This window comes from Scyliorhinus canicula, chromosome 6 (genome assembly GCF_902713615.1).
Source record: "Scyliorhinus canicula chromosome 6, sScyCan1.1, whole genome shotgun sequence".
Taxonomy (NCBI): domain Eukaryota; kingdom Metazoa; phylum Chordata; class Chondrichthyes; order Carcharhiniformes; family Scyliorhinidae; genus Scyliorhinus; species Scyliorhinus canicula.
In genome coordinates, this window is record NC_052151.1 from 223913338 (window position 1) to 223939236 (window position 25899).

Sequence of the window (25899 nt, forward strand, 5' to 3'; positions counted from 1 at the left end):
TGCTGCAGTGCATCTTGTAGATGGGACACACGGCTGCCACTGTGCGTCGGTGGGGGAGGGAGTGATTGACGCTGGTTGATGTTTGTCTTTGTTCCTTGTTTTCTGCAGTGATTGAGAAATGGTGGGGGTGTAAGCGGCTCGATTACGCCCTCTACTGTCCGGATGCCCTCACTGCCTTCCCCACTCTAACTCTTCCTCACCTCTTCCACGCCAGCTACTGGGAGTCAACCGATGTCGTGGCTTTTATTCTGCGACAGGTAATGTCCACCTCAAAATCCACACCGGTGTCAGCATCAAGTTCTGCCAGGACAGGTACAGCACGGGGTTAGATACAGAGTAAGCTCCCTCTACACTGTCCCCATCAAACACTCCCAGGACAGGTACAGCACGGGGTTAGATACAGAGTAAAGCTCCCTCTACACTGTCCCCATCAAACACTCCCAGGACAGGTACAGCACGGGGTTAGATACAGAGTAAAGCTCCCTCTACACTGTCCCATCAAACACTCCCAGGACAGGTACAGCACGGGGTTAGATACAGAGTAAAGCTCCCTCTACACTGTCCCCATCCAACATTCCCAGGACAGGTACAGCACGGGGTTAGATACAGAGTAAAGCTCCCTCTACACTGTCCCCATCAAACACTCCCAGGACAGGTACAGCCTGGGGTTAGATACAGAGTAAAACTCTGATGACCCTTTCCTGACTGTTTCTTGCCCAAGGAACTTAGTAAGAGAAGGGAAGTTATTTGACCGCTGAACCTTGTCCTTTCCTGTGGTGTTATCATATCAGAATTGGAAGGGTTAATGAAGTATTGAGAGCAGCCACCAGAGGGAGCTACAGTTACAACTATATAAGGCAGTGATGTTAAGCCTTGTGGGAGAATGTGTGCAGGAGTTAGCTCGTGAGAGTCAGGAGTACAGATAGTGTAAGTGAGAGCAGATCATAGTTTATACCAGGAGTGATATTAACTGTAGGCGAGTGTAGTTTAAATATTATTAATCAACTGTGAATTCCTTAGGAGTACGTGTCGAATCCACGTTCGCAGTGTTAATAAATTTGTCGCTTTGTTTAAATTGAAGCTATTTGTGGTCTTTATGAAGTCTACGCCAACCATTTGGAAATAAGTAACACGAAGAACACCCGAGTTCCGGGACGTTGGTGATAGGTTTTATCACTGAATATGAATGTTGTTCTTTTCCCTACGTCCTTCCTGGCGTCAGCGAATAATAAAGCTCTCCATCTCCGATTGCAGACTCCTTAAGTCAGCGTCGATTGTAGTTTGCGAAAGAGAAAGAAGCCCAAACCTTAATCTGACTGCTTAAAGCTGCGGGCTCGAGGGTTCAGACCCTGTCCTTGACCCCGCCAACCGTCGGAAACTGTCGCCCTTTCCTGACCCCCTGACCAACCCCCCCCCCCCCCCTCCCCCCCCCCCCCCCCCCCCCCCCCTCCCCCGACACCAGCTTTCGGGAGCAACGAGACCCCGGGGAGCGCAAACCGTCCGTCTGTTCAAACTCTGCCCGTCACCCGAAGCATTTCAGATTCTCGAGGGGGGGGGGCGGGTTTGAGAGGTTCGTGGCTCAGAGGGTGTTCGCCGAGACCCCCCCCCCCCCAACAAGGCCATAAGACGTAGGAGCAGGCGGAAGCCGTGCGGCCCATCGATTCGGCTCCGCCATTAATAAGGACACGGGGAGTTTGCACTGAGTAATATAAAGAACGTTGGTGTCCCCATCACTCTCGATTATCTGATTAACAATGTCCATCTCGGTGGGCGGCACGGTGGCGCAGTGGTTAGCACTGCTGCCTGCGGCGCTGAGGACCTGGGTTCGATCCCGGCCCCGCGTCACTGTCCGTGTGGAGTTTGCACATTCTCCCCCGTGTGTGCGTGGGTCTCACCCCCACAATCCAAAGATGTGCCGGCTAGGTAGATTGGCCACGCTAAATTGTCCCTTAATTGGAAAAATATAATTGGGTTAATTTATATTAAACATGTCCATCTCGGCCTGGATCATACTGAACGGCCCGGCCTCAGCAGCTCTCTGCGGTGAAGAATTCCACACCCACTCCCCTCTGAGAGGAGAGATTCCTCCTCATCTCCGGGTGAAACGGGCAGTTATTTCTCATGCCCCCTGTCTCCCGCCATTGTGCGCCCACTTGACCATCTCGTTCCATCGCTCAGCAGGTGATGAAGCAGCACAGCACGGAGCCTGAACCGACGGGATTGGAGATCTCCGACTACTGCCCTCCGCTGACTCGCGAGAAGTGGCTGCGCCGACGGACCCACGTCAAGATACGGGTATGTGACGGGGGGCACGTTCTGTGTGGCATCTCCTCTAAACCTTGCCCCCTCGCACCTTAAACCTATGCCCCCTAGTAATTTACCCCTCTACCCTGGGGAAAAGCCTCTGACTATCCACTCTGTCTATGCCCCTCATAATTTTGTAGACCTCTATCAGGTCGCCCCTCAACCTCCGTCGTTCCAGTGAGAACAAACCGAGTTTATTCAACCTCCTCATAGCTAATGCCCTCCATACCAGGCAATATCCTGGTAAATCTCTTCTGCACCCTCTCTAAAGCCTCCACATCCTTCTGGTAGTGTGGCGACCAGATGTGAACACTATACTCCCAGTGTGGCCTAACTAAGGTTCTATACAGCTGCAACATGACTTGCCAATCCTTATACTCAATGCCCCGGCCAATGAAGGCAAGCATGCCGTATGCCTTCTTGACTACCTTCTCCACCTGTGTTGCCCCTTTCAGTGACCTGTGGACCTGTACACCTAGATCTCTCTGACTGTCAATACTCTTGAGGGTTCTGCCATTCACTGTATATTCCCTACCTGCATTAGACCTTCCAAAATGCATTACCTCACATGTGTCCGGATTAAACTCCATCTGCCATCTCTCCGCCCAAGTCTCCAAACGATCTAAATCCTGCTGTATCCTCTGACAGTCCTCATCGCTCATCCGCAATTCCAGCAACCTTTGTGTCATTTGTAAACTTACTAATCAGACCAGTTACATTTTCCTCCAAATCATTTATATATTCTACGAACAGCAAAGGTCCCAGCACTGATCCCTGCAGAACACCACTAGTCACAGCCCTCCAATCAGAAAAGCCCCCTTCCATTGTTACTCTCTGCCTTCTGTGACCCAGCCAGTTCTGTATCCATCTTGCCAGCTCACCCCTGATCCCGTGTGACTTCACCTTTTGTACCAGTCTGCCATGAGGGACCTTGTCCGTTTTATGGCCTGAATCAAGGGCTTGCCACTCGGGAAAAAGTCAAAACGTATGGTCGAGGCTTGGAGGCAACTGTCTGCGTTGTTCACAAACCAGCTGAATTCCCAGTGGATGCTAAAGATGGCTGAGAAGGCGCCACTGAAACTTTGTGCGCAGGATTCAGAGGGCGTTCCTGTCAGTGTCTATATCGGTCATGGGAGTCATCCACAAAGGGTGAAGGATTTTGGTCCTGGCATTGAAAGAATTGGTTTGAAAGCTAATGGACCAACTCGTTATACTGAGGATTTCACAGAAGCTGCTGAAGGTGATCTCAGTGTTGGGATAAAATGTGCTGCTCGTGGAATTAGTGAATCTGAGCAGGACATCGAATTTGACATCATTCCAAATCGTCACGATACTTACACACTCAAATATACACCATCAGCTGCTGGACAGTACATCATCCAGCTCCTACACCCCCTCCCTATCTCTGTAACCTCCTCCAGCCCCTAACACCCCTCCCTATCTCTGTAACATCCTCCAGCTCCAACACCCCTCCCTATCTCTGTAACCTCCTCCAGTCCCTACAACCCTCCCTATCTCTGTAACCTCCTCCAGCTCCTACAACCCTCCCTATCTCTGTAACCTCCTCCAGCTCCTACAACCCTCCCTATCTCTGTAACCTCCTCCAGCCCCTACACCCCTCCCTATCTCTGTAACCTCCTCCAGCCCCTACAACCCTCCCTATCTCTGTAACCTCCTCCAGCCCCTACAACCCTCCCTATCTCTGTAACCTCCTCCAGCCCCGACATCACTCCCTATCTCTGTAACCTCCTCCAGCCCCTACACCCCTCCCTATCTCTGTAACCTCCTCCAGCCCCTACACCCTACCGATCTCTGTAACCTCCTCCAGCTCCTACACCCCTCCCTATCTCTGTAACCTCCTCTAGCCCCTACAACCCTCCCTATCTCTGTAACCTCCTCCAGCTCCTACACCCCTCCCTATCTCTGTAACCTCCTCCAGCTCCTACACCCCTCCCTATCTCTGTAACCTCCTCCAGCCCCTAGAGCCCTCCCTATCTCTGTAACCTCCTCCAGCCCCTACAGCCCTCCCTATCTCTGTAACCTCCTCCAGTCGCTACACCCCTCCCTATCTCTGTAACCTCCTCCAGCTCCTACAACCCTCCCTATCTCTGTAACCTCCTCCAGCTCCTACACCCCTCCCTATCTCTGTAACCTCCAGCCCCTACAACCCTCCCTATCTCTGTAACCTCCAGCCCCTACAACCCTCCCTATCTCTGTAACCTCCTTCAGCTCCTACACCCCCTCCCTATCTCTGTAACCTCTAGTCCCTACAACCCTTCCTATCTCTGTAACCTCCTCCAGACCCTACAACCCTCCCTATCTCTGTAACCTCCTCCAGCCCTCCAACCCTCCCTATCTCTGTAACCTCCTCCAGCCCCTACAATCCTCCCTATATCTGTAACCTCCTCCAGCCCTAACAACCCTCCCTATCTCTGTAACCTCCTCCACTCCCTACAACCCTCCCTATCTCTGTAACCTCCTCCATTCCCTACAACCGTCCCTACCTCTGTAACCTCCTCCAGTCCCTACAACCCTATCTCTGTAACCTCCTCTAGCCCCTACCATCCTCCCTATCTCCGTAACCTACTCCAGCCCCAACAACCCTCCCTATCTCTGTAACCTCCTCCAACCCCAACAACCCTCCCTATTTCTGAAACCTCCTCCACTCCCTACAACCCTCCCTATCTCTCTCACCTCCTCCAGCCTCTACAACCCTCCCTATCTCTGTAACCTCCTCCAGCCCCTACAACCCTATCTCTGTAACCTCCTCCAGCCCCTACCACCCTCCCTATCTCTGTAACCTCCTCCAGCCCCGACAACCCTCCCTATCTATGTAACCTACTCCAGTCCCTACAACCCTCCCTATACTCCAAGCCCTACAACTCTCCCTATCAGTAACCTCCTCCAGCCCCTACAACCCTATCTCTGTAACCTCCTCCAGCCCCTACAACGCTCCCTATCTCTGAAACCTCCTCCAGCCCCTACAACCCCTCCCTATCTCTGTAACCTCCTCCAGCCCCTACAACCCTCCCTATCTCTGTAACCTCCTCCAGCCCCTACACCCCTCCCTATCTCTGTACCCTCCTCCAGCCCCTACCATCCTCCCTATCTCCGTAACCTACTTCAGCCCCAACAACCCTCCCTATCTCTGTAACCTCCTCCAACCCCTACAACCCTCCCTATATGTAACCTCCTCCAGCCCCTCCAATCCTCCCTATTTCTGAAACCTCCTCCAGTCCCTACAACCCTCCCTATCTCTGTAACGTCCTCCAGCCCCAACAACCCTCCCCATCTCTGTAACCTCCTCCAACTCCTACACCCCCTCCCTATCTCTGTAACCTCCTCCAGTCCCTACAATCCTCCCTATCTCTGTAACCTCCTCCAGCCCCTACAACCCTCCCTATGTCTGTAACCATCTCCAGTCCCTACACCCCTCCCTATCTCTGTAACCTCCTCCAGCCCCTACAACCCTCCCTATCTCTGTAACCTCCTCCAGCCCCTACAACCCTCCCTATCTCTGTAACCCCTCCAGCCCCTACACCCTCCCTATCTCTGTAACCTCCTCCAGCCCCTACAACCCTCCCTATCTCTGTAACCTCCTCCAGGCCCCTACAACCCTCCCTATCTCTGTAACCTCCTCCAGCCCTACAACCCTCCCTATCTCTGTAACCTCCTCCAGCCCCTACACCCCTCCCTATCTCTGTAACCTCCTCCAGCCCCTACAACCCTCCCTATCTCTGTAACCTCCTCCAGTCCCTACACCCCTCCCTATCTCTGTAACCTCCTCCAGCCCCTACAACCCTCCCTATCTCTGTAACCTCCTCCAGCCCTACAACCCTCCCTATCTCTGTAACCTCCTCCAGCCCCTACAACCCTCCCTATCTCTGTAACCTCCTCCAGCCCCTACAACCCTCCCTATCTCTGTAACCTCCTCCAGCCCCTACAACCCTCCCTATCTCTGTAACCTCCTCCAGCCCCTACACCCCCTCCCTATCTCTGTAACCTCCTCCAGCCCCTACAACCCTCCCTATCTGTAACCTCCTCCAGCCCCTACAGCCATCCCTATCTCTGTAACCTCCTCCAGCCCCTACAGCCCTCCCTATCTCTGTAACTTCCTCCAGCCCCACACCCCCTCCCTATCTCTGTAACCTCCTCCAGCCCCATCAACCCTCTCTATCTCTGTAACCTCCTCCAGCCCCTACAACCCTCCCTATCTCTGTAACCCCCTCCAGCCCCCACACCCCCTCCCTATCTCTGTAACCTCCTCCAGCCCCCACACCCCCTCCCTATCTCTATAACCTCCTCCAGGCCCCACACCCCCTCCCTATCTCTGTAACCTCCTCCAGCCCCATCAACCCTCTCTATCTCTGTAACCTCCTCCAGCCCTACAATCCTCCCTATGTAACCTCCTCCAGCCTCTACACCCCTCCCTATCTCTGTAACCTCCTCCAGCCCCTACACCCCCTCCCTATCTCTGTAACCTCCTCCAGCCCCTACAACCCTCCCTATCTCTGTAACCTCCTCCAGTCCCTACAACCCTCCCTATACTCCAAGCCCTACAACTCTCCCTATCTGTAACCTCCTCCAGCCCCTACAACCCTATCTCTGTAACCTCCTCTAGCCCCTATCACCCTCCCTATCTCTGTAACCTACTCCAGCCCCTACAACCCTCCCTATCTCTGTAACCTCCTCCAACCCCTACAACCCTCCCTATTTCTGAAACCTTCTCCAGTCCCTACAACTCTCCCTATCTCTGTAACCTCCTCCAGCCCCTACAACCCTCCCTATCTCTGTAACCTCCTCCAGCTCCTACAACCCTCCCTATCTCTGTAACCTCCTCCAGTCCCTACAACCCTCCCTATCTCTCTCACCTCCTCCAGCCCCTACAACTCTCCCTATCTCTGTAACCTCCTCCAGCCCCTACAACCCTCCCTATCTCTGTAACCTCCTCCAGCCCCGACAACCCTCCCTATCTATGTAACCTACTCCAGTCCCTACAACCCTCCCTATACTCCAAGCCCTACAACTCTCCCTATCTGTAATCTCCTCCAGCCCCTACAACCCTATCTCTGTAACCTCCTCCAGCCCCTACAACGCTCCCTATCTCTGAAACCTCCTCCAGCCCCTACACCCCTCCCTATCTCTGTACCCTCCTCCAGCCCCTACACCCCTCCCTATCTCTGTACCCTTCTCCAGCCCCTACCATCCTCCCTATCTCCGTAACCTACTCCAGCCCCAACAACCCTCCCTATCTCTGTAACCTCCTCCAACCCCTACAACCCTCCCTATATGTAACCTCCTCCAGCGCCTCCAATCCTCCCTATTTCTGAAACCTCCTCCAGTCCCTACAACCCTCCCTATATCTGTAACGTCCTCCAGCCCCAACAACCCTCCCCATCTCTGTAACCTCCTCCAACTCCTACACCCCCTCCCTATCTCTGTAACCTCCTCCAGTCCCTACAACCCTCCCTATCTCTGTAACCTCCTCCAGACCCTACAACCCTCCCTATCTCTGTAACCTCCTCCAGCCCCTACAACCCTCCCTATCTCTGTAACCCCCTCCAGCCCCCACACCCCCTCCCTATCTCTGTAACCTCCTCCAGTCCCCACACCCCCTCCCTATCTCTATAACCTCCTCCAGGCCCCACACCCCCTCTCTATCTCTGTAACCTCCTCCAGCCCCTACAATCCTCCCTATGTAACCTCCTCCAGCCTCTACACCCCTCCCTATCTCTGTAACCTCCTCCAGCCCCTACAACCCTCCCTATCTCTGTAACCCCCTCCAGCCCCGACACCCCCTCCCCATCTCTGTAACCTCCTCCAGCCCCCACACCCCCTCCCTATCTCTATAACCTCCTCCAGGCCCCACACCCCCTCCCTATCTGTAACCTCCTCCAGCCCCTACAATCCTCCCTATCTCTGTAACCTCCTTTAGCCCCCACAGCCCCTCCCTATCTCTGTAACCTCCTCCAGCCCCCACACCTCCTCCCTATCTCTGTAACCTCCTCCAGCCCCCACACCCCCTCCCTATCTCTGTAACCTCCTCCAGCCCCCACACCCCCCTCCCTATCTCTGTAACCTCCTCCAGCCCCTACACCCCCTCCCTATCTCTGTAACCTCCTCCAGCCCCTACAATCCTCCCTATCTCTGTAACCTCCTCCAGCCCCTACACCCCCTCCCTATCTCTGTAACCTCCTCCAGCCCCTACAACCCTCCCTATCTGTAACTTCCTCCAGCCCCGACAACCATCCCTATCTCTGTAACCTCCTCCAGCCCCTACAGCCCTCCCTATCTCTGTAACTTCCTCCAGACCCTACAGCCCTCCCTATCTCTGTAACCTCCAGTCCCAACAACCCTCCCTATCTCTGTAACTTCCTCCAGCCCCTATAACCCTCCCTATCTCTGTAACCTCCTCCAGCCCCTACAACCCTCCCTATCTCTGTAACCTCCTCCAGCCCCTATAACCCTCCCTATCTCTGTAACTTCCTCCAGCCCCTACAACCCTCCCCCTCTCTGTAACCACCTCCAGCCCTACAACCCTCCCTATCTCTGTAACCTACATCCCTCCCTATCTCTAACCTCCAGCCCCTACCCCCCTCCCTATCTCTGTAACCTCCTCCAGCCCCTACATCCCTCCCTATCTCTGTAACCTCCTCCAGCCCCTACACCCCTCCCTATCTCTGTAACCTCCTCCAGCCCCTACACCCCTCCCTATCTCTGTAACCTCCTCCAGCCCCTACATCCCTCCCTATCTCTGTAACCTCCAGCCCCTACCCCCCTCCCTATCTCAGTTACGGTTTGTGAATAGGAAGTGCTTTGATCCGTTGTGATTGTCCGTTGCTACATTAACATTTTCCCCCTCTACAGAACGTTGCTGCCAATCACCGAGCCTGCGATGTGGTTGTGTGTGTTGGAGCTCCGCAGGTTCTGACTGGGAGATTTGCCTATGGCCCCTTAGATGTTGTTACTCTGACTGGGGAGAAGGTAGGTATCGCTCGCCCCCTTAGTACCCTGCGCACTGGATCGCCAGGTTTCAGAGTCCCCCATCCTCACCCAGTCCTCTCTCCCTGCTTCTCTCTCTCCATCTCACCTTGCTCTCTCTCTCTCTCCATCCCTCCCTGCTCGCTCTCTCCATCTCTCCCTGCTCTCTCTCTCTCTCTCTCTCTCCGTCCCTCCCTGCTCTCTCTCTCTCTCCATCCATCCCTGCTTCTCTCTCTCCATCTCTCCCTGCTTCTCTCTCTCCATCTCACCTTGCTCTCTCTCTCTCTCCATCCCTCCCTGCTCGCTCTCTCCATCTCTCCCTGCTCTCTCTCTCTCTCTCTCTCCGTCCCTCCCTGCTCTCTCTCTCTCCATCTCTCCCTGCTTCTCTCTCTCCATCTCACCTTGCTCTCTCTCTCTCTCCATCTCTCCCTGCTCTCTCTCTGTCCATCTCTCCCTGCTCTCTCTCTCTCTCCATCTCTCCCTGCTTCTCTCTCTCCATCTCTCCCTGCTCTCTCTCTCTCCCCATCTCTCCCTGCTTCTCTCTCTCCGTCTCACCTTGCTCTCTCTCCATCATCCCTGCTCTCTCTCCATCTCTCCCTGCTCTCTCTCTCTCTCTCCATCCCTCCCTGCTCTCTCTCTCTCTCCCATCCTCCCTGCTTCTCTCTCTCCATCTCACCTTGCTCACTCTCTCTCTCCATCTCTCCCTGCTCTCTCTCTGTCCATCTATCCCTGCTCTCTCTCTCTCTCCATCTCTCCCTGCTTCTCTCTCCATCTCTCCCTGCTCTCTCTCTCTCCATCTCTCCCTGCTTCTCTCTCTCCATCTCACCTTGCTCTCTCTCCATCATCCCTGCTCTCTCTCCATCTCTCCCTGCTCTCTCTCTCTCCATCTCTCCCTGCTCTCTCTCTCTCTCCATCTCTCCCCTGCTCTCTCTCTCTCTCCATCTCTCCCTGCTCTCTCTCTATCCCTGCTCTCTCTCTCTCTCCATCTCTCCCTGCTCTCTCTCTCTCTCTCCATCTCTCCCTGCTCTCTATCTCTCCTCTCTCTCCCTGCTCTCTCTGTCTCTCTCCATGCTCTCTCTCTCTCTCCATCTCTCCCTGCTCTCTCTCTCTCCATCTCTCCCTGCTCTCTCTCCATCTCTCTCTGCTCTCTCTCTCCATCTCTCCCTGCTCTCTCTCTCTCCATCTCTCCCTGCTCTCTCTCTCCATCTCTCCCGGCTCTCTCTCTCCATCTCTCCCAGCTCTCTCTCTCTCCATCTCTCCCTGCTCTCTCCCTCTCCATCCCTCCCTGCTCTCTCTCCGTCTCTCCCTGCTCTCTCTATCTCCACCTCCCTGCTCTCTCTCTCCATCTCTCCCTGCTCTCTCTATCTCCATCTCTCCCTGCTCTCTCTCCATCTCTTTGTGCTCCATCTCTCCCTGCTCTCTCTCTCTCTCTCCATCTCTCCCTTCTCTCTCCCTGCTCTCTCTCCCTCTCTCCCTGCTCTCTCTCTCTCCATCTCTCCCTGCTTTCTCTCCCTCTCTCCCTGCTCTCTCTCTCTCTCCATCTCTCCCTGCTCTCTCTCCATCTCTACCTGCTCTCTCTCCATATCTCCCTGCTCTCTCTCTCTCTCTCCTTCTCTCCCTGCTCTCTCTCTCCATCACTCCCTGCTCTCTCTCCATCTCTCCCTGCTCTCTCTCTCTCCATCTCTCCTGCTCTCTCTCCATCTCTCCCTGCTCTCTCCATCTCTCAATTTCTCCCTGCTCTCTCTCTCTCTCCATCTCTCCCTGCTCTCTCTCCATCTCTCCCTGCTCTCTCCCTCTCTCCATCTCTCCCTGCTCTCTCTCTCTCCATCTCCCTGCTCTCTCTCTCCATCTCTCCCTGCTCCTCTCTCTCTCTCTCCATCTCTCCCTGCTCTCTCTCTATCTCCATCTCTCCCTGCTCTCTCCATCTCTCCCTGCTCTCTCTCTCTCTCTCCATCTCCCTGCTCTCTCTCTCTCTCTCTCTACGTCTCTCCCTGCTCTCCCTCCCTCTCTCCCTCCTCTCTCTCCCTCTCCCTGCTCTCTCTATGTCTCTCCCTGCTCTCTCTCCCTCTCTCCCTGCTCTCTCTCTCCATATCTCCCTGCTCTCTCTCTCTCTCCATCTCTCCCTGCTCTCTCTCTGTCTCCATCTCTCCCTGCTCTCTCCATCTCTCCCTGCTCTCTCTCTCTCTCCATCTCCCTGCTCTCTCTCTCTCTCTCTCTCTCTCTCCATCTCTCCCTGCTCTCCCTCCCTCTCTCCCTCCTCTCTCTCCCTCTCCCTGCTCTCTCTATCTCTCTCCCTGCTCTCTCTCCCTCTCTCCCTGCTCTCTCTCCATCTCTCCCTCTCTCACTCTCTCCCTGCTCTCTCTCTCCATCTCTCCCTGCTCTCTCTCTCTCCATCTCTTTGTGCTCTCTCTTCATCGCTTCCTGCTCTCTCTATCCCTCCATCTATCTGTGCTCTCTCTCCCTCTCTCCACACTCTCTCTTCGTCTCTCCCTGCCCTCTCCCCGTGCTCGCTACCCCACACCCTCCCTCTGCCTCCTCCTCCTCCCCCCGTGTCCCCCTGCCTCTTGCCCCTCTCCCTGCACCCCCCCCCCCCTCCCTCTCTCTCTCTCTCTGAAACTGTTCTCTGTCCCTCACTCTGACAGGTTGACATCTACATAATGACCCAGCCTCCTTCGGGAAAATGGATTCAATGCGCCTCTGAAAGCACGAGCAGCAGTGGGAGGGTCTCGTGCAGCCTCCCGGCGGACAAGAGGCTTCCCCTCGGCCTCTACCCCGTACGGATGTTTGTCAGGTAAGCCCAGGCGGGATGCTGGGTAGGAGAAAGCGGGCTGTTTAACCCCCGGGGCTAAAAGGGGTTCAATTCTCAGCATGGATTCCACAGACCCGATTGGCAAAGATTAACGGGTTGGACCCCATCGACCGTCGGAGAGTTTTTACATAGAGAATTTCAGCGAAGGGGCAATTCAGCGTGGCCAATCCGCCCACCCTGCACATCTTTTGGGTTTTGGCGGGGAGTGGGGGGGGGGCGAATCCCACGGGGAGAATGTGCAAACTCCACACGGGACAGTGGCCGGGATCGAACCTGGGACCTCGGCCGCCGTGAGGCAGCAGTGCTAATAAACTGCGCCGCCGTGCTGCCCCCGAGATTTTGCAGCGCAGAAAGCGGCCATTCGACCCGTCCATGCCTGTGCCGGCCCATCGAGCGCTGATCTATTCTAACCCCTATTTTCCAGTCGTGTACGCTGTGGCGTTCCACGTGCTCGTCGATAGACTTCTTCATTGTTGTTTGGGTTCCCGCCTCTCAGGCAGCGAGTTCCAGATTCCCATCATCCTCTGGCTGAGAGAGTTTTCCTCAAAAACCCCTGCTAAACCTCCTGCCTCTGATCTGGGCACTTGCTTATTGACCCCGCTACGAAGGGGGAAATTTCTTCCCATCCCACCCCCATCGATGTCCCTCAGAATGGGCAAGAAGTCTGACAACACCAGGTTAAAGTCCAACAGGTTTGTTTCAAACACGAGCTTTCGGAGCACGGCTCCTTCCTCAGGTGAATGGGGCGGTATGTTCCAGAAACATTTATATAGACAAAGTCAGAGATGCTGGACAATGCTTGGAATGCACACATTAGCAGGTAATCAAATCATTACAGATCCAGAGAGAGGGGTAACCCCAGGTTAAAGAGGTGTGAATTGTCTCTAGCCTGGACAGTTGGTAGGATTTCACAAGCCCAGGCCAGATGGTGGGGGGGGGGTGAATGTAATGCGACATGAATCCCAGGTCCCGGTTGAGGCCACATTCAGGTGTGCGGAACTTGGCTATAAGTTTCTGCTCGGCGATTCTGCGTTGTCGCGTGTCCTGAAGGCCGCCTTGGAGAACGCTCACCCGGAGATCAGAGGCTGAATGCCCTTGACTGCTGAAGTGTTCCCCGACTGGAAGGGAACATTCCTGCCTGGTGATTGTCTCACGATGCCCGTTCATTCGTTGTTGCAGTGTCCGCATGGTCTCGCCAATGTACCACGCTTCGGGACATCCTTTCCTGCAGCGTATGAGGTAGACAACGCTGGCCGAGTCGCACGAGTATGTGCCACGTACCTGGTGGGTGGTGTTACCACGTGTAATGGTGGTATCCGAGTCGATGATCTGGCACGTCTTGCAGAGATTACCCTGGCAGGGTTGTGTGGTGTCGTGGTCGCTGTTCTGAAGGCTGGGTAGTTTGCTGCAAACAATGGTTTGTTTGAGGTTGCGCGGTTGTTTGAAGGCCAGTAGTGGGGGTGTGGGGATGACTTTGGCAAGATGTTCATCTTCATCGATGATGTGTTGAAGACTGCGAAGAAGATGTCGTAGTTTCTCCGCCCCAGGAAGGTACTGGACGGGAAGGGTACTCTGTCAGTGGTGTCCCTACAACTGGGGTTATCCCTCTCTCTGGATATGTTCAGATTTAATTACCTGCAAATGCTCGCATTCCAAGCAATGTCCGCCATCTTTGACTTTTGTCTATATAAATGTTTCTGGAACATACCTCTCCATTCACCTGAGGAAGGAGCAGTGCTCCGAAAGCTCGTGTTTGAAACAAACCTGTTGGACTTTAACCTGGTGTTGTAAGACTTCTTACTGTGCTCACCCCAGTCCAACGCCGGCATCTCCACATCATAATGGTGTCCACGTCTATCAGATTCCCCTCTCGGCCCTCCCTGCTCCAGGAAAACATCCCCAGCCTATCCAACCTCTCTTCATAGCTGAATCGCTCCACTCCAGGCAACATCCTCGTGAATCTCCTCTGCACTCCCCTCCAGTGCAATCACATCCTTCCTATAATGTGGCGACGAGAACACAGTCCCATCTGACCCTCTACACAGGCCTGTCATCCGAAGCTTTCATCTTCGCAATTTACCACATCGCCAATTTGTGTGTCATTTGCAAATTCACTGATCATAACTCCGACAATCCCGTCGATATCATGACCATGCACCACAAACAGCAATGGACCCAGCAACGATCCCTGGCTTTCAGTTACTAAACCTCCCACCATCCCCTCTGCCTCCTACCATTCAATCACTTTTACTTTTTTTTTATAATTTTATTTATTTATTTTTTTAAATTTTTTTTCCAATTAAGGGGCAATTTAGCGTGGCCAATACACCTACTCTGCACGTTTTTGGGTTGTGGGGGCGAAACCCACACAGACACGGGGAGAATGTGCAAACTCCCCACGGACAGTGACCCAGAGCCGGGATCGAACCTGGGACCTCAGCGCCGTGAGGCGGTTGTGCTAACCACTAGGCCACCGCGCTGCCCTTCAATCACTTTTACATCCAGTTTGCCGAATTGCCCAAGATCGCATGCGGGGTCCTTGTCAAAAGCCTTACTGAAATCCTTGTAGACCACATCAACTACACTTCCCTCGTCTACACTCCCAGTCACCTCCTCAAAGCGCTCAATCAATTGTTTAAGACATGGGGACGCGGTTCAACTAACTGGGGGGAAAAAAGTCCCCCTAGCGAGTGTGCTTTGCCGCATGTGCCCCATGCCGAACTCAGCCCGTGGATCTGGTGCGAAAAAATAGTGCCCTCCTTCGGCCGCTCGCGCCTCCCGGACTGCCCGCCCACAGTGCGTCCAGCCCCGAATAACACCCCCCCCCCGCACCTCACGCAACGTACGGAGGCCGTGGATATGTGGGTAGGGGTATGCCGCATTTCAGGGGGCGGAGCATTGTGAAACCGGCCCCTCCCCCGATTTTGGCATCATCGCGGAGTCTCCGCCCCCTCGCCCAGCGCGAGCGTGGCGGCGGATCGGAGAATCCAGCCCAGGGTTGTCTCGCTCCGACATGCAGATTTGCCAAAAAGTCTTTCCGCCAACAATGATCTCCTCATAAAAATGCCATGTTGACTATCCTTGATCAACCCTTGCTTCTCCAAGTGCAGAATCATCCTGTTGCTTGGAATCTATCCCAATACTTTCCCCACCACTGACGTTAGACTCGCTGCCTTTGTCCCCAACATCCGATCGAGAATAATGGCATCAGATCCGCTGTCCTTCAGTCGTCTGCCACCGTTCCTGTGCCAACTGAGGATTCGGAAATTATTGTCAGAGGCCCTGCGATCTCCCCTCGTGCCCAAATCAGCCTGGGATCCATCTGATTTGGGCCGAGAGGATTATGCACATTTAAACCCACTAAACCATTAATACCACCTCCCGTTCGATGTTAATTTATTACAGTGAAAGCTGATTAAAGCAGTAAACAGGATAGATAGAAATAAAGTATTTTCTATGGTAAGGGATGGGGGCGGGGAAGGTGCAGGGGTTCATAGGGTAAGGGTCACCCACTCTGTGTGTACAGAGTCCCTGTTTATTCAGCAGTGTGAGGGTCACCCACTCTGTGTGTACAGAGTCCCTGTTTATTCAGCAGGGTGAGGATCACTCACTGTGTAACTGTACAGAGTCACTGTTTATTCAGCAGGGTGAGGATCACTCACTGTGTAACTGTACAGAGTCACTGTTTATTCAGGGTGAGGATCACTCACTGTATAACTGTACAGAGTCACTGTTTATTCAGGGTGAGGATCACTCACTGTGTAACTGTACAGAGTCACTGTTTATTCAGGGTGAGGATCACTCACTGTGTAACTGTACAGAGTCACTGTTTATTCAGGGTGAGGATCACTCACTGTGTAACTGTACAGAGTCACTGTTTATTCAGGGTGAGGATCACTCACTGTGTAACTGTACAGAGTCACTATTTATTCAGGGTCAGGATCACTCTCTGTGTAACTGTACAGAGTCACTGTTTATTCAGCAGGGTGAGGGTCACTCACTGTGTAACTGTACAGAGTCACTGTTTATTCAGGGTGAGGATCACTCATTGTGTAACTGTACAGAGTCACTGTTTATTCAGCAGGGTGAGGATCACTCACTGTGTAACTGTACAGAGTCACTGTTTATTCAGCAGGGTGAGGGTCACACACTGTGTAACTGTACAGAGTCACTGTTTATTCAGCAGGATGAGGATCACTCACTGTGTAACTGTACAGAGTCACTGTTTATTCAGCAGGGTGAGGGTCACTCACTGTGTAACTGTACAGAGGCACTGTTTATTCAGGGTGAGGATCACTCACTGTGTAACTGTACAGAGCCACTGTTTATTCAGGGTGAGGATCACTCACTGTGTAACTGTACAGAGTCACTGTTTATTCAGCAGGGTGAGGATCACTCACTGTGTAACTGTACAGAGTCACTGTTTATTCAGGGTGAGGATCACTCACTGTGTAACTGTACAGAGTCACTGTTTATTCAGCAGGGTGAGGATCACTCACTGTGTAACTGTACAGAGTCACTGTTTATTCAGCAGGGTGAGGATCACTCACTGTGTAACTGTACAGAGTCACTGTTTATTCAGCAGGATGAGGATCACTCACTGTGTAACTGTACAGAGTCACTGTTTATTCAGGGTGAGGGTCACTCACTGTGTAACTGTACAGAGTCACTGTTTATTCAGCAGGGTGAGGATCACTCACTGTGTAACTGTACAGAGTCACTGTTTATTCAGCAGGGTGAGGATCACTCACTGTGTAACTGTACAGAGTCACTGTTTATTCAGCAGGGTGAGGATCGCTCTGTGTAACTGTACAGAGTCACTGTTTATTCAGCAGGGTGAGGATCACTCACTGTGTAACTGTACAGTCACTGTTTATTCAGCAGGGTGAGGATCACTCACTGTGTAACTGTACAGAGTCACTGTTTATGCAGCAGGATGAGGATCACTCACTGTGTAACTGTACAGAGTCACTGTTTATTCAGGGTGAGGATCACTCACTGTGTAACTGTACAGAGTCACTGTTTATTCAGCAGGGTGAGGATCACTCACTGTGTAACTGTACAGAGACACTGTTTATTCAGCAGGGTGAGGATCACTCACTGTGTAACTGTACAGAGTCACTGTTTATTCAGCAGGGTGAGGATCACTCATTGTGTAACTGTACAGAGTCACTGTTTATTCAGCAGGGTGAGGATCACTCACTGTGTAACTGTACAGAGTCACTGTTTATTCAGGGTGAGGATCACTCACTGTGTAACTGTACAGAGTCACTGTTTATTCAGCAGGGTGAGGATCACTCACTGTGTAACTGTACAGAGTCACTGTTTATTCAGCAGGGTGAGGGTCACTCACTGTGTAACTGTACAGAGGCACTGTTTATTCAGCAGGGTGAGGATCACTCACTGTGTAACTGTACAGAGTCACTGTTTATTTAGCAGGGTGAGGGTCACTCACTGTGTAACTGTACAGAGTCAGTGTTTATTCAGCAGGGTGAGGGTCACTCACTGTGTAACTGTACAGAGTCACTGTTTATTCAGGGTGAGGATCACTCACTGTGTAACTGTACAGAGTCACTGTTTATACAGCAGGGTGAGGGTCACTCACTGTGTAACTGTACAGAGTCACTGTTTATTCAGGGTGAGGATCACTCACTGTGTAACTGTACAGAGTCACTGTTTATACAGCAGGGTGAGGATCACTCACTGTGTAACTGTACAGAGTCACTGTTTATTCAGCAGGGTGAGGATCACTCACTGTGTAACTGTACAGAGTCACTGTTTATTCAGCAGGGTGAGGATCACTCACTGTGTAACTGTACAGAGTCACTGTTTATTCAGCAGGGTGAGGGTCACTCACTGTGTAACTGTACAGAGTCACTGTTTATTCAGCAGGGTGAGGGTCACTCACTGTGTAACTGTACAGAGTCACTGTTTATTCAGCAGGGTGAGGATCACTCACTGTGTAACTGTACAGAGTCACTGTTTATTCAGGGTGAGGATCACTCACTGTGTAACTGTACAGAGTCACTGTTTATTCAGCAGGGTGAGGATCACTCACTGTGTAACTGTACAGAGTCACTGTTTATTCAGCAGGGTGAGGATCACTCACTGTGTAACTGTACAGAGTCACTGTTTATTCAGCAGGGTGAGGGTCACTCACTGTGTAACTGTACAGAGTCACTGTTTATTCAGGGTGAGGATCACTCACTGTGTAACTGTACAGAGTCACTGTTTATTCAGCAGGGTGAGGGTCACTCACTGTGTAACTGTACAGAGTCACTGTTTATTCAGGGTGAGGATCACTCACTGTGTAACTGTACAGAGTCACTGTTTATTCAGGGTGAGGGTCACTCACTGTGTAACTGTACAGAGTCACTGTTTATTCAGCAGGGTGAGGATCACTCACTGTGTAACTGTACAGAGTCACTGTTTATTCAGCAGGGTGAGGATCACTCACTGTGTAACTGTACAGATGTCACTGTTTATTCAGCAGGGTGAGGATCACTCACTGTGTAACTGTACAGAGTCACTGTTTATTCAGCAGGGTGAGGATCACTCACTGTGTAACTGTACAGAGTCACTGTTTATTCAGCAGGGTGAGGATCACTCACTGTGTAACTGTACAGAGTCACTGTTTATTCAGCAGGGTGAGGATCACTCACTGTGTAACTGTACAGAGTCACTGCTTATTCAGCAGGGTGAGGATCACTCACTGTGTAACTGTACAGAGTCACTGTTTATTCAGCAGGGTGAGGATCACTCACTGTGTAACTGTACAGAGTCACTGTTTATTCAACAGGGTGAGGATCACTCACTGTGTAACTGTACAGAGTCACTGTTTATTCAGCAGGGTGAGGATCACTCACTGTGTAACTGTACAGAGTCACTGTTTATTCAGCAGGGTGAGGATCACTCACTGTGTAACTGTACAGAGTCACTGTTTATTCAGGGTGTGGATCACTCACTGTGTAACTGTAAGGAGTCACTGTTTATTCAGCAGGGTGAGGATCACTCACTGTGTAACTGTACAGAGTCACTGTTTATTCAGCAGGGTGAGGATCACTCACTGTGTAACTGTACAGAGTCATTGTTTATTCAGGGTGAGGATCACTCACTGTGTAACTGTACAGAGTCACTGTTTATTCAGCAGGGTGAGGATCACTCACTGTGGAACTGTACAGAGTCACTGTTTATTCAGCAGGGTGAGGATCACTCACTGTGTAACTGTACAGAGTCACTGTTTATTCAGCAGGGTGAGGGTCACTCACTGTGTAACTGTACAGAGTCACTGTTTATTCAGGGTGAGGATCACTCACTGTGTAACTGTACAGAGTCACTGTTTATTCAGCAGGGTGAGGATCACTCACTGTGTAACTGTACAGAGTCACTGTTTATTCAGCAGGGTGAGGATCACTCACTGTGTAACTGTACAGAGTCACTGTTTATTCAGCAGGGTGAGGATCACTCACTGTGTAACTGTACAGAGTCACTGTTTATTCAGCAGGGTGAGGATCACTCACTGTGTAACTGTACAGAGTCACTGTTTATTCAGCAGGGTGAGGATCACTCACTGTGTAACTGTACAGAGTCACTGTTTATTCAGCAGGGTGAGGATCACTCACTGTGTAACTGTACAGAGTCACTGTTTATTCAGGGTGTGGATCACTCACTGTGTAACTGTACAGTCACTGTTTATTCAGCAGGGTGAGGGTCACTCACTGTGTAACTGTACAGTCACTGTTTATTCAGCAGGGTGAGGATCACTCACTGTAACTGCACAGAGTCACTGTTTATTCAGGGTGAGGATCACTCACTGTGTATCTGAGGATTATTCACCTGAAGAAGGAGCCGTGCTCCGAAAGCTCGTGTTTGAAACAAACCTGTTGGACTTTAACCTGGTGTTGTAAGACTTCTTACCTAACTGTACAGAGTCACTGTTTATTCAGGGTGAGGATCACTCACTGTGTAACTGTACAGAGTCACTGTTTATTCAGCAGGGTGAGGATCACTCACTGTGTAACTGTACAGAGTCACTGTTTATTCAGCAGGGTGAGGATCACTCACTGTGTAACTGTACAGAGTCACTGTTTATTCAGGGTGTGGATCACTCACTGTGTAACTGTACAGTCACTGTTTATTTAGCAGGGTGAGGGTCACTCACTGTGTAACTGTACAGAGTCACTGTTTATTCAGGGTGAGGATCACTCACTGTGTAACTGTACAGAGTCACTGTTTATTTAGGCTGAGGTCACTTGTTGTCCTGTTGATGGTTGTTCTTGACCTCTAACCTCACAGGGGTGACCACACGTTTGCAGAGAGTTACCTGTCTGTACTGCCGAAGGGAACAGAGTGTGTGGTCTTCAGTATCGATGGTTCTTTCGCTGCTAGCGTATCAATCATGGGCAGTGATCCCAAGGTGCGGGCTGGAGCTGTCGATGTGGTAAGGTAGGCAAGCCTTCACCCTTATCGTACCTCCGTCAGTAATCACTGCATTCCCAGAGACAGGACAGTCAGGAGAAAGGGAGGGAGAGAGCGGGAGGGAGCGACACAGAGAGTGACAGCGAGAGAGAATGAGGGTGCGACAGATTGGCAGAGAGGGAGATGGCGAGAGAGACTGACTGAGAGAGAGAAGAGAGAGACGGAGAGATAAAGAGCAAGACAGGTAGCGGGAGACAGAGATAATGAGAAAGAGAGGGAGGCAGAGAGGGAAAGATAGAGTGACAGCGAGAGATAGCGAGTGAGAGAGGTGTGCAGATAGAGAGAGGCACAGTGAACAAGTGAGAGGGAGACAGAGTGATAACAGAGATGGACAGAGAAATAAAGGAACAGAGAGAGATAGAGAGCACAATGGAAAGAGTGGGAAAGGGATAGAGAATGAGAGAGAGAGAATGAGAGAGGGAGAATGAGCGAGAATGGGAGAGAGAATGAGATAGAGAATGAGAAAGGGAATGAGAGAGTTGGAATTAGAGAGTTAGAATGAGAGAAAGTGATCGAGAGAGAGAGAATGAGAGGGAGAGAATGAGAGGGAGAGAATGAGAGAGAACGAGAAAGAGAGATGAGAGAGAGAATGAGAGAGGGAGATAGAGAATGAGAGAGAGAATGAGAGAGTTGGAATGAGAGTGATCGAGAGAGAGAATGAGAGAGAGAATGAGATGGAGAGAATGAGAGGAAGAAAATGAGAAAGAGAGAATGAGAGAGCGAATCAGAGTGAGAATGAGAGAGAGAATGAGAGAGAATGAGAGAGAGAGAAGGAAGAGAGAGAGAGAGAATGAGAGTGAGAGAGAGAATGAGAGAGTAAGAGAGAGAGAATGAGAGGGAGAGAATGAGAGGGAGAGAATGAGGGAAAGAACAAGAGGGCGAGAACGAGAGGGAGAGAATTAAAGGAAGAACGAGACAGGAAAAAGAATGAGGGAATGATTAGAGAGTCAGAAACAGAGATAGAGAGTGGCGGAGTGAGAAAGAAAGGTAGAAAGAGAGAGTTAGAGAGAGGCAGAGAGGCAGAGACGGAGAATGACCAGCACAAAGGTTCACAGAGGTAAATGAAATGCAAGAACAGGAAAAATAGATTCAAATAGAATCAGTAACGAGAGCAAGTGGGGAATGGGAACCACTTGCATTTCTAAAGCAGTTTGCCGTAAGGAGAGATCGCAGACCCTCCACAGAAACTTTAAAAACAACGGCTAACCCTGAGCGACACCAGGTGTAGTCACCGAGTGGGGATCGAGGAGTGTTGGAAACGGAGAGGGACAAACAGAGAGGGCTGAGGGAGGGAATTGCAGAGCTTGGGGACCCCCAGGCAGCACGGCAGCCAAACGTGCATCGATGGGAATCGGGGGAGATAGTCGATAGACCGGAACAGAGCACAGGTATCTCTGTGAGGAGAATGAATAGATTCATACCAAGTCAGAATCCCAGACTGTCTCGTAGCCAATGAGGTACCTTACTGAATCACAGCAACCAGATTGTCCCTTTTATAGGCATCAAGAGGCAAATATTGGCCCCAAGACTGTCTAAGGAATTCTGGAATATACCTCCACTCCAAACCCAGTGTCAGCATCCAGTGACACGTACAACACGGTTAGATACAGAGTAAAGCTCCCTCTACTCTGTCCCCATCAAACACTCCCAGGACAGGTACAGCACGGGGTTAGATACAGAGTAAAGCTCCCTCTATACTGACCCATCAAACACTCCCAGGACAGGTACAGCACGGGGTTAGATACAGAGTAAAGCTCCCTCTACACTGTCCCCATCAAACACTCCCAGGACAGGTACAGCACGGGGTTAGATACAGAGTAAAGCTCCCTCTACACTGTCCCCATCAAACAGACCCAGGACAGGTACAGCACGGGGTTAGATACAGAGTAAAGCTCCCTCTACACTGTCCCCATCAAACACTCCCAGGACAGGTACAGCACGGGGTTAGATACAGAGTAAAGCTCCCTCTACACTGTCCCCATCAAACACTCCCAGGACAGGTACAGCACGGGGTTAGATACAGAGTAAAGTTCCCTTTACACTGTCCCCATCAAACACTCCACGGACAGGTACAGCACGGGGTTAGATACAGAGTAAAGCTCCCTCTACACTGTCCCCATCAAACACTCCCAGGGCAGGTACAGCACGGGGTTAGATACAGAGTAAAGCTCTCTCTGCACTGTCCCCATCAAACACTCCCAGGGCAGGTACAGCACGGGGTTAGATACAGAGTAAACTCCCTCTACACTGTCCCCATCAAACACTCCCAGGACAGGTACAGCACGGGGTTAGATACAGAGTAAAGCTCCCTCTACACTGTCCCCATCAAACACTCACAGGACAGGTACAGCACGGGGTTAGATACAGAGTAAAGCTCCCTCTACACTGTCCCCCATCAAACACTCCCAGGACAGGTAGAGCACGGGGTTAGATACAGAGTAAAGCTCCCTCTACACTGTCCCCATCAAACACTCACAGGACAGGTACAGCACGGGGTTAGATACAGAGTAAAGTTCCCTTTACACTGTCCCCATCAAACACTCCCAGGACAGGTACAGCACGGGGTTAGATACAGAGTAAAGTTCCCTCTACACTGTCCCCATCAACCACTGCTAGGACAGGTACAGCACGGGGTTAGATACAGAGTAAAGTTCCCTCTACACTGTCCCCATCAAACACTCCCAGGACAGGTACAGCACGGGGTTAGATACAGAGTAAAGCTCCCTCTACACTGTCCCCATCAAACACTCCCAGGACAGGTACAGCACGGGGTTAGATACAGGGACAGCACGGGGTTAGATACAGGGACAGCACGGGATTAGATACAGGTACAGCTCGGGGTTAGATACAGATACAGCTCGGGGTTAGATACAGGGACAGCACGGGGTTAGATGCAGGGACAGCACGGGGTTAGATACAGATACAGCACGGGGTTAGATACAGATACAGCTCGGGGTTAGATACAGGGACAGCACGGGGTTAGATACAGGTACAGCACGGGGTTAGATACAGGTACAGCACGGGGTTAGATACAGATACAGCACGGGGTTAGATACAGGGACAGCACGGGGTTAGATACAGGTACAGCACGGGGTTAGATACAGGTACAGCTCGGGGTTAGATACAGGTACAGCTCGGGGTTAGATACAGATACAGCACGGGGTTAGATACAGGTACAGCACGGGGTTAGATACAGGGACAGCACGGGGTTAGATACAGGGACAGCACGGGGTTAGATACAGGTACAGCACGGGGTTAGATACAGGTACAGCACGGGGTTAGATACAGGTACAGCACGGGGTTAGATACAGGTACAGCACGGGGTTAGATACAGGTACAGCACGGGGTTAGATACAGGTACAGCACGGGGTTAGATACAGGTACAGCACGGGGTTAGATACAGGTACAGCACGGGGTTAGATACAGGTACAGCACGGGGTTAGATACAGGGACAGCACGGGGGTTAGATACAGGGACAGCACGGGGGTTAGATACAGGGACAGCACGGGGTTAGATACAGATACAGCACGGGGTTAGATACAGGGACAGCTCGGGGTTAGATACAGGGACAGCACGGGGTTAGATACAGGGACAGCACGGGGTTAGATACAGGGACAGCACGGGGTTAGATACAGATACAGCACGGGGTTAGATACAGGGACAGCACGGGGTTAGATACAGGGACAGCACGGGGTTAGATACAGGTACAGCACGGGGTTAGATACAGGGACAGCACGGGGTTAGATACAGGTACAGCACGGGGTTAGATACAGGGACAGCACGGGGTTAGATACAGGGACAGCACGGGGTTAGATACAGGTACAGCACGGGGTTAGATACAGGGACAGCACGGGGTTAGATACAGGGACAGCACGGGGTTAGATACAGGGACAGCACGGGGTTAGATACAGGGACAGCACGGGGTTAGATACAGGGACAGCACGGGGTTAGATACAGGGACAGCACGGGGTTAGATACAGATAGAGCACGGGGTTAGATACAGGGACAGCACGGGGTTAGATACAGGGACAGCACGGGGTTAGATACAGGGACAGCTCGGGGTTAGATACAGATACAGCACGGGGTTAGATACAGGGACAGCACGGGGTTAGATACAGGGACAGCACGGGGTTAGATACAGGGACAGCACGGGGTTAGATACAGGTACAGCACGGGGTTAGATACAGGTACAGCACGGGGTTAGATACAGGGACAGCACGGGGTTAGATACAGGGACAGCTCGGGGTTAGATACAGGGACAGCACGGGGTTAGATACAGGTACAGCACGGGGTTAGATACAGGGACAGCACGGGGTTAGATACAGGGACAGCACGGGGTTAGATACAGGTACAGCTTGGGGTTAGATACAGGTACAGCTCGGGGTTAGATACAGGTACAGCACGGGGTTAGATACAGGTACAGCACGGGGTTAGATACAGGGACAGCACGGGTTAGATACAGGGACAGCACGGGGTTAGATACAGGTACAGCACGGGGTTAGATACAGGGACAGCACGGGGTTAGATACAGGGACAGCACGGGGTTAGATACAGGGACAGCTCGGGGTTAGATACAGGGACAGCACGGGGTTAGATACAGGGACAGCACGGGGTTAGATACAGGGACAGCTCGGGGTTAGATACAGGTACAGCTCGGGGTTAGATACAGATAGAGCACGGGGTTAGATACAGGTACAGCACGGGGTTAGATACAGGGACAGCACGGGGTTAGATACAGGGTACAGCACGGGGTTAGATACAGGGACAGCACGGGGTTAGATACAGGGACAGCACGGGGTTAGATACAGGGACAGCACGGGGTTAGATACAGGGACAGCACGGGGTTAGATACAGGGACAGCACGGGGTTAGATACAGGGACAGCACGGGGTAGATACAGGGACAGCACGGGGTTAGATACAGGGACAGCACGGGGTTAGATACAGGGACAGCACGGGGTTAGATACAGGGACAGCACGGGGTTAGATACAGGGACAGCACGGGGTAGATACAGGGACAGCACGGGTTAGATACAGGGACAGCACGGGGTTAGATACCGGACAGCTCGGGGTTAGATACAGGTACAGAACGGGGTAGATACAGATACAGCACGGGGTTAGATACAGTACAGCATCGGGGTCGATACAGGACAGAACGGGGTTAGATACAGGGACAGCACCAAGTTAGATACAGGGACAGCATGGGGTTAGATACAGGGACAGCACGGGGTTAGATACAGGGACAGCTCGGGGTTAGATACAGGGACAGCACGGGGTTAGATACAGGGACAGCACGGGGTTAGATACAGATACAGCACGGGGTTAGATA

The 25899-nt window shown here is 52.0% G+C and overlaps 1 protein-coding gene across 1 annotated transcript in view; it reads left to right on the forward strand.

The window, feature by feature from the left end:
• Nucleotides 1-113: 113 nt before the first annotated feature.
• Nucleotides 114-25899, forward strand: part of LOC119967893 (membrane-associated phosphatidylinositol transfer protein 1-like) — a 35753-nt gene continuing 9967 nt past the window's right edge. The window contains exons 1-5 of the mRNA XM_038800989.1: nucleotides 114-257; nucleotides 2182-2295; nucleotides 9172-9288; nucleotides 11928-12076; nucleotides 20390-20539. Coding sequence (XP_038656917.1) covers nucleotides 2185-2295; nucleotides 9172-9288; nucleotides 11928-12076; nucleotides 20390-20539 — 527 coding nt within the window. The 5' untranslated portion in view covers nucleotides 114-257; nucleotides 2182-2184. The remainder of the gene's footprint in view (nucleotides 258-2181; nucleotides 2296-9171; nucleotides 9289-11927; nucleotides 12077-20389; nucleotides 20540-25899) is intronic.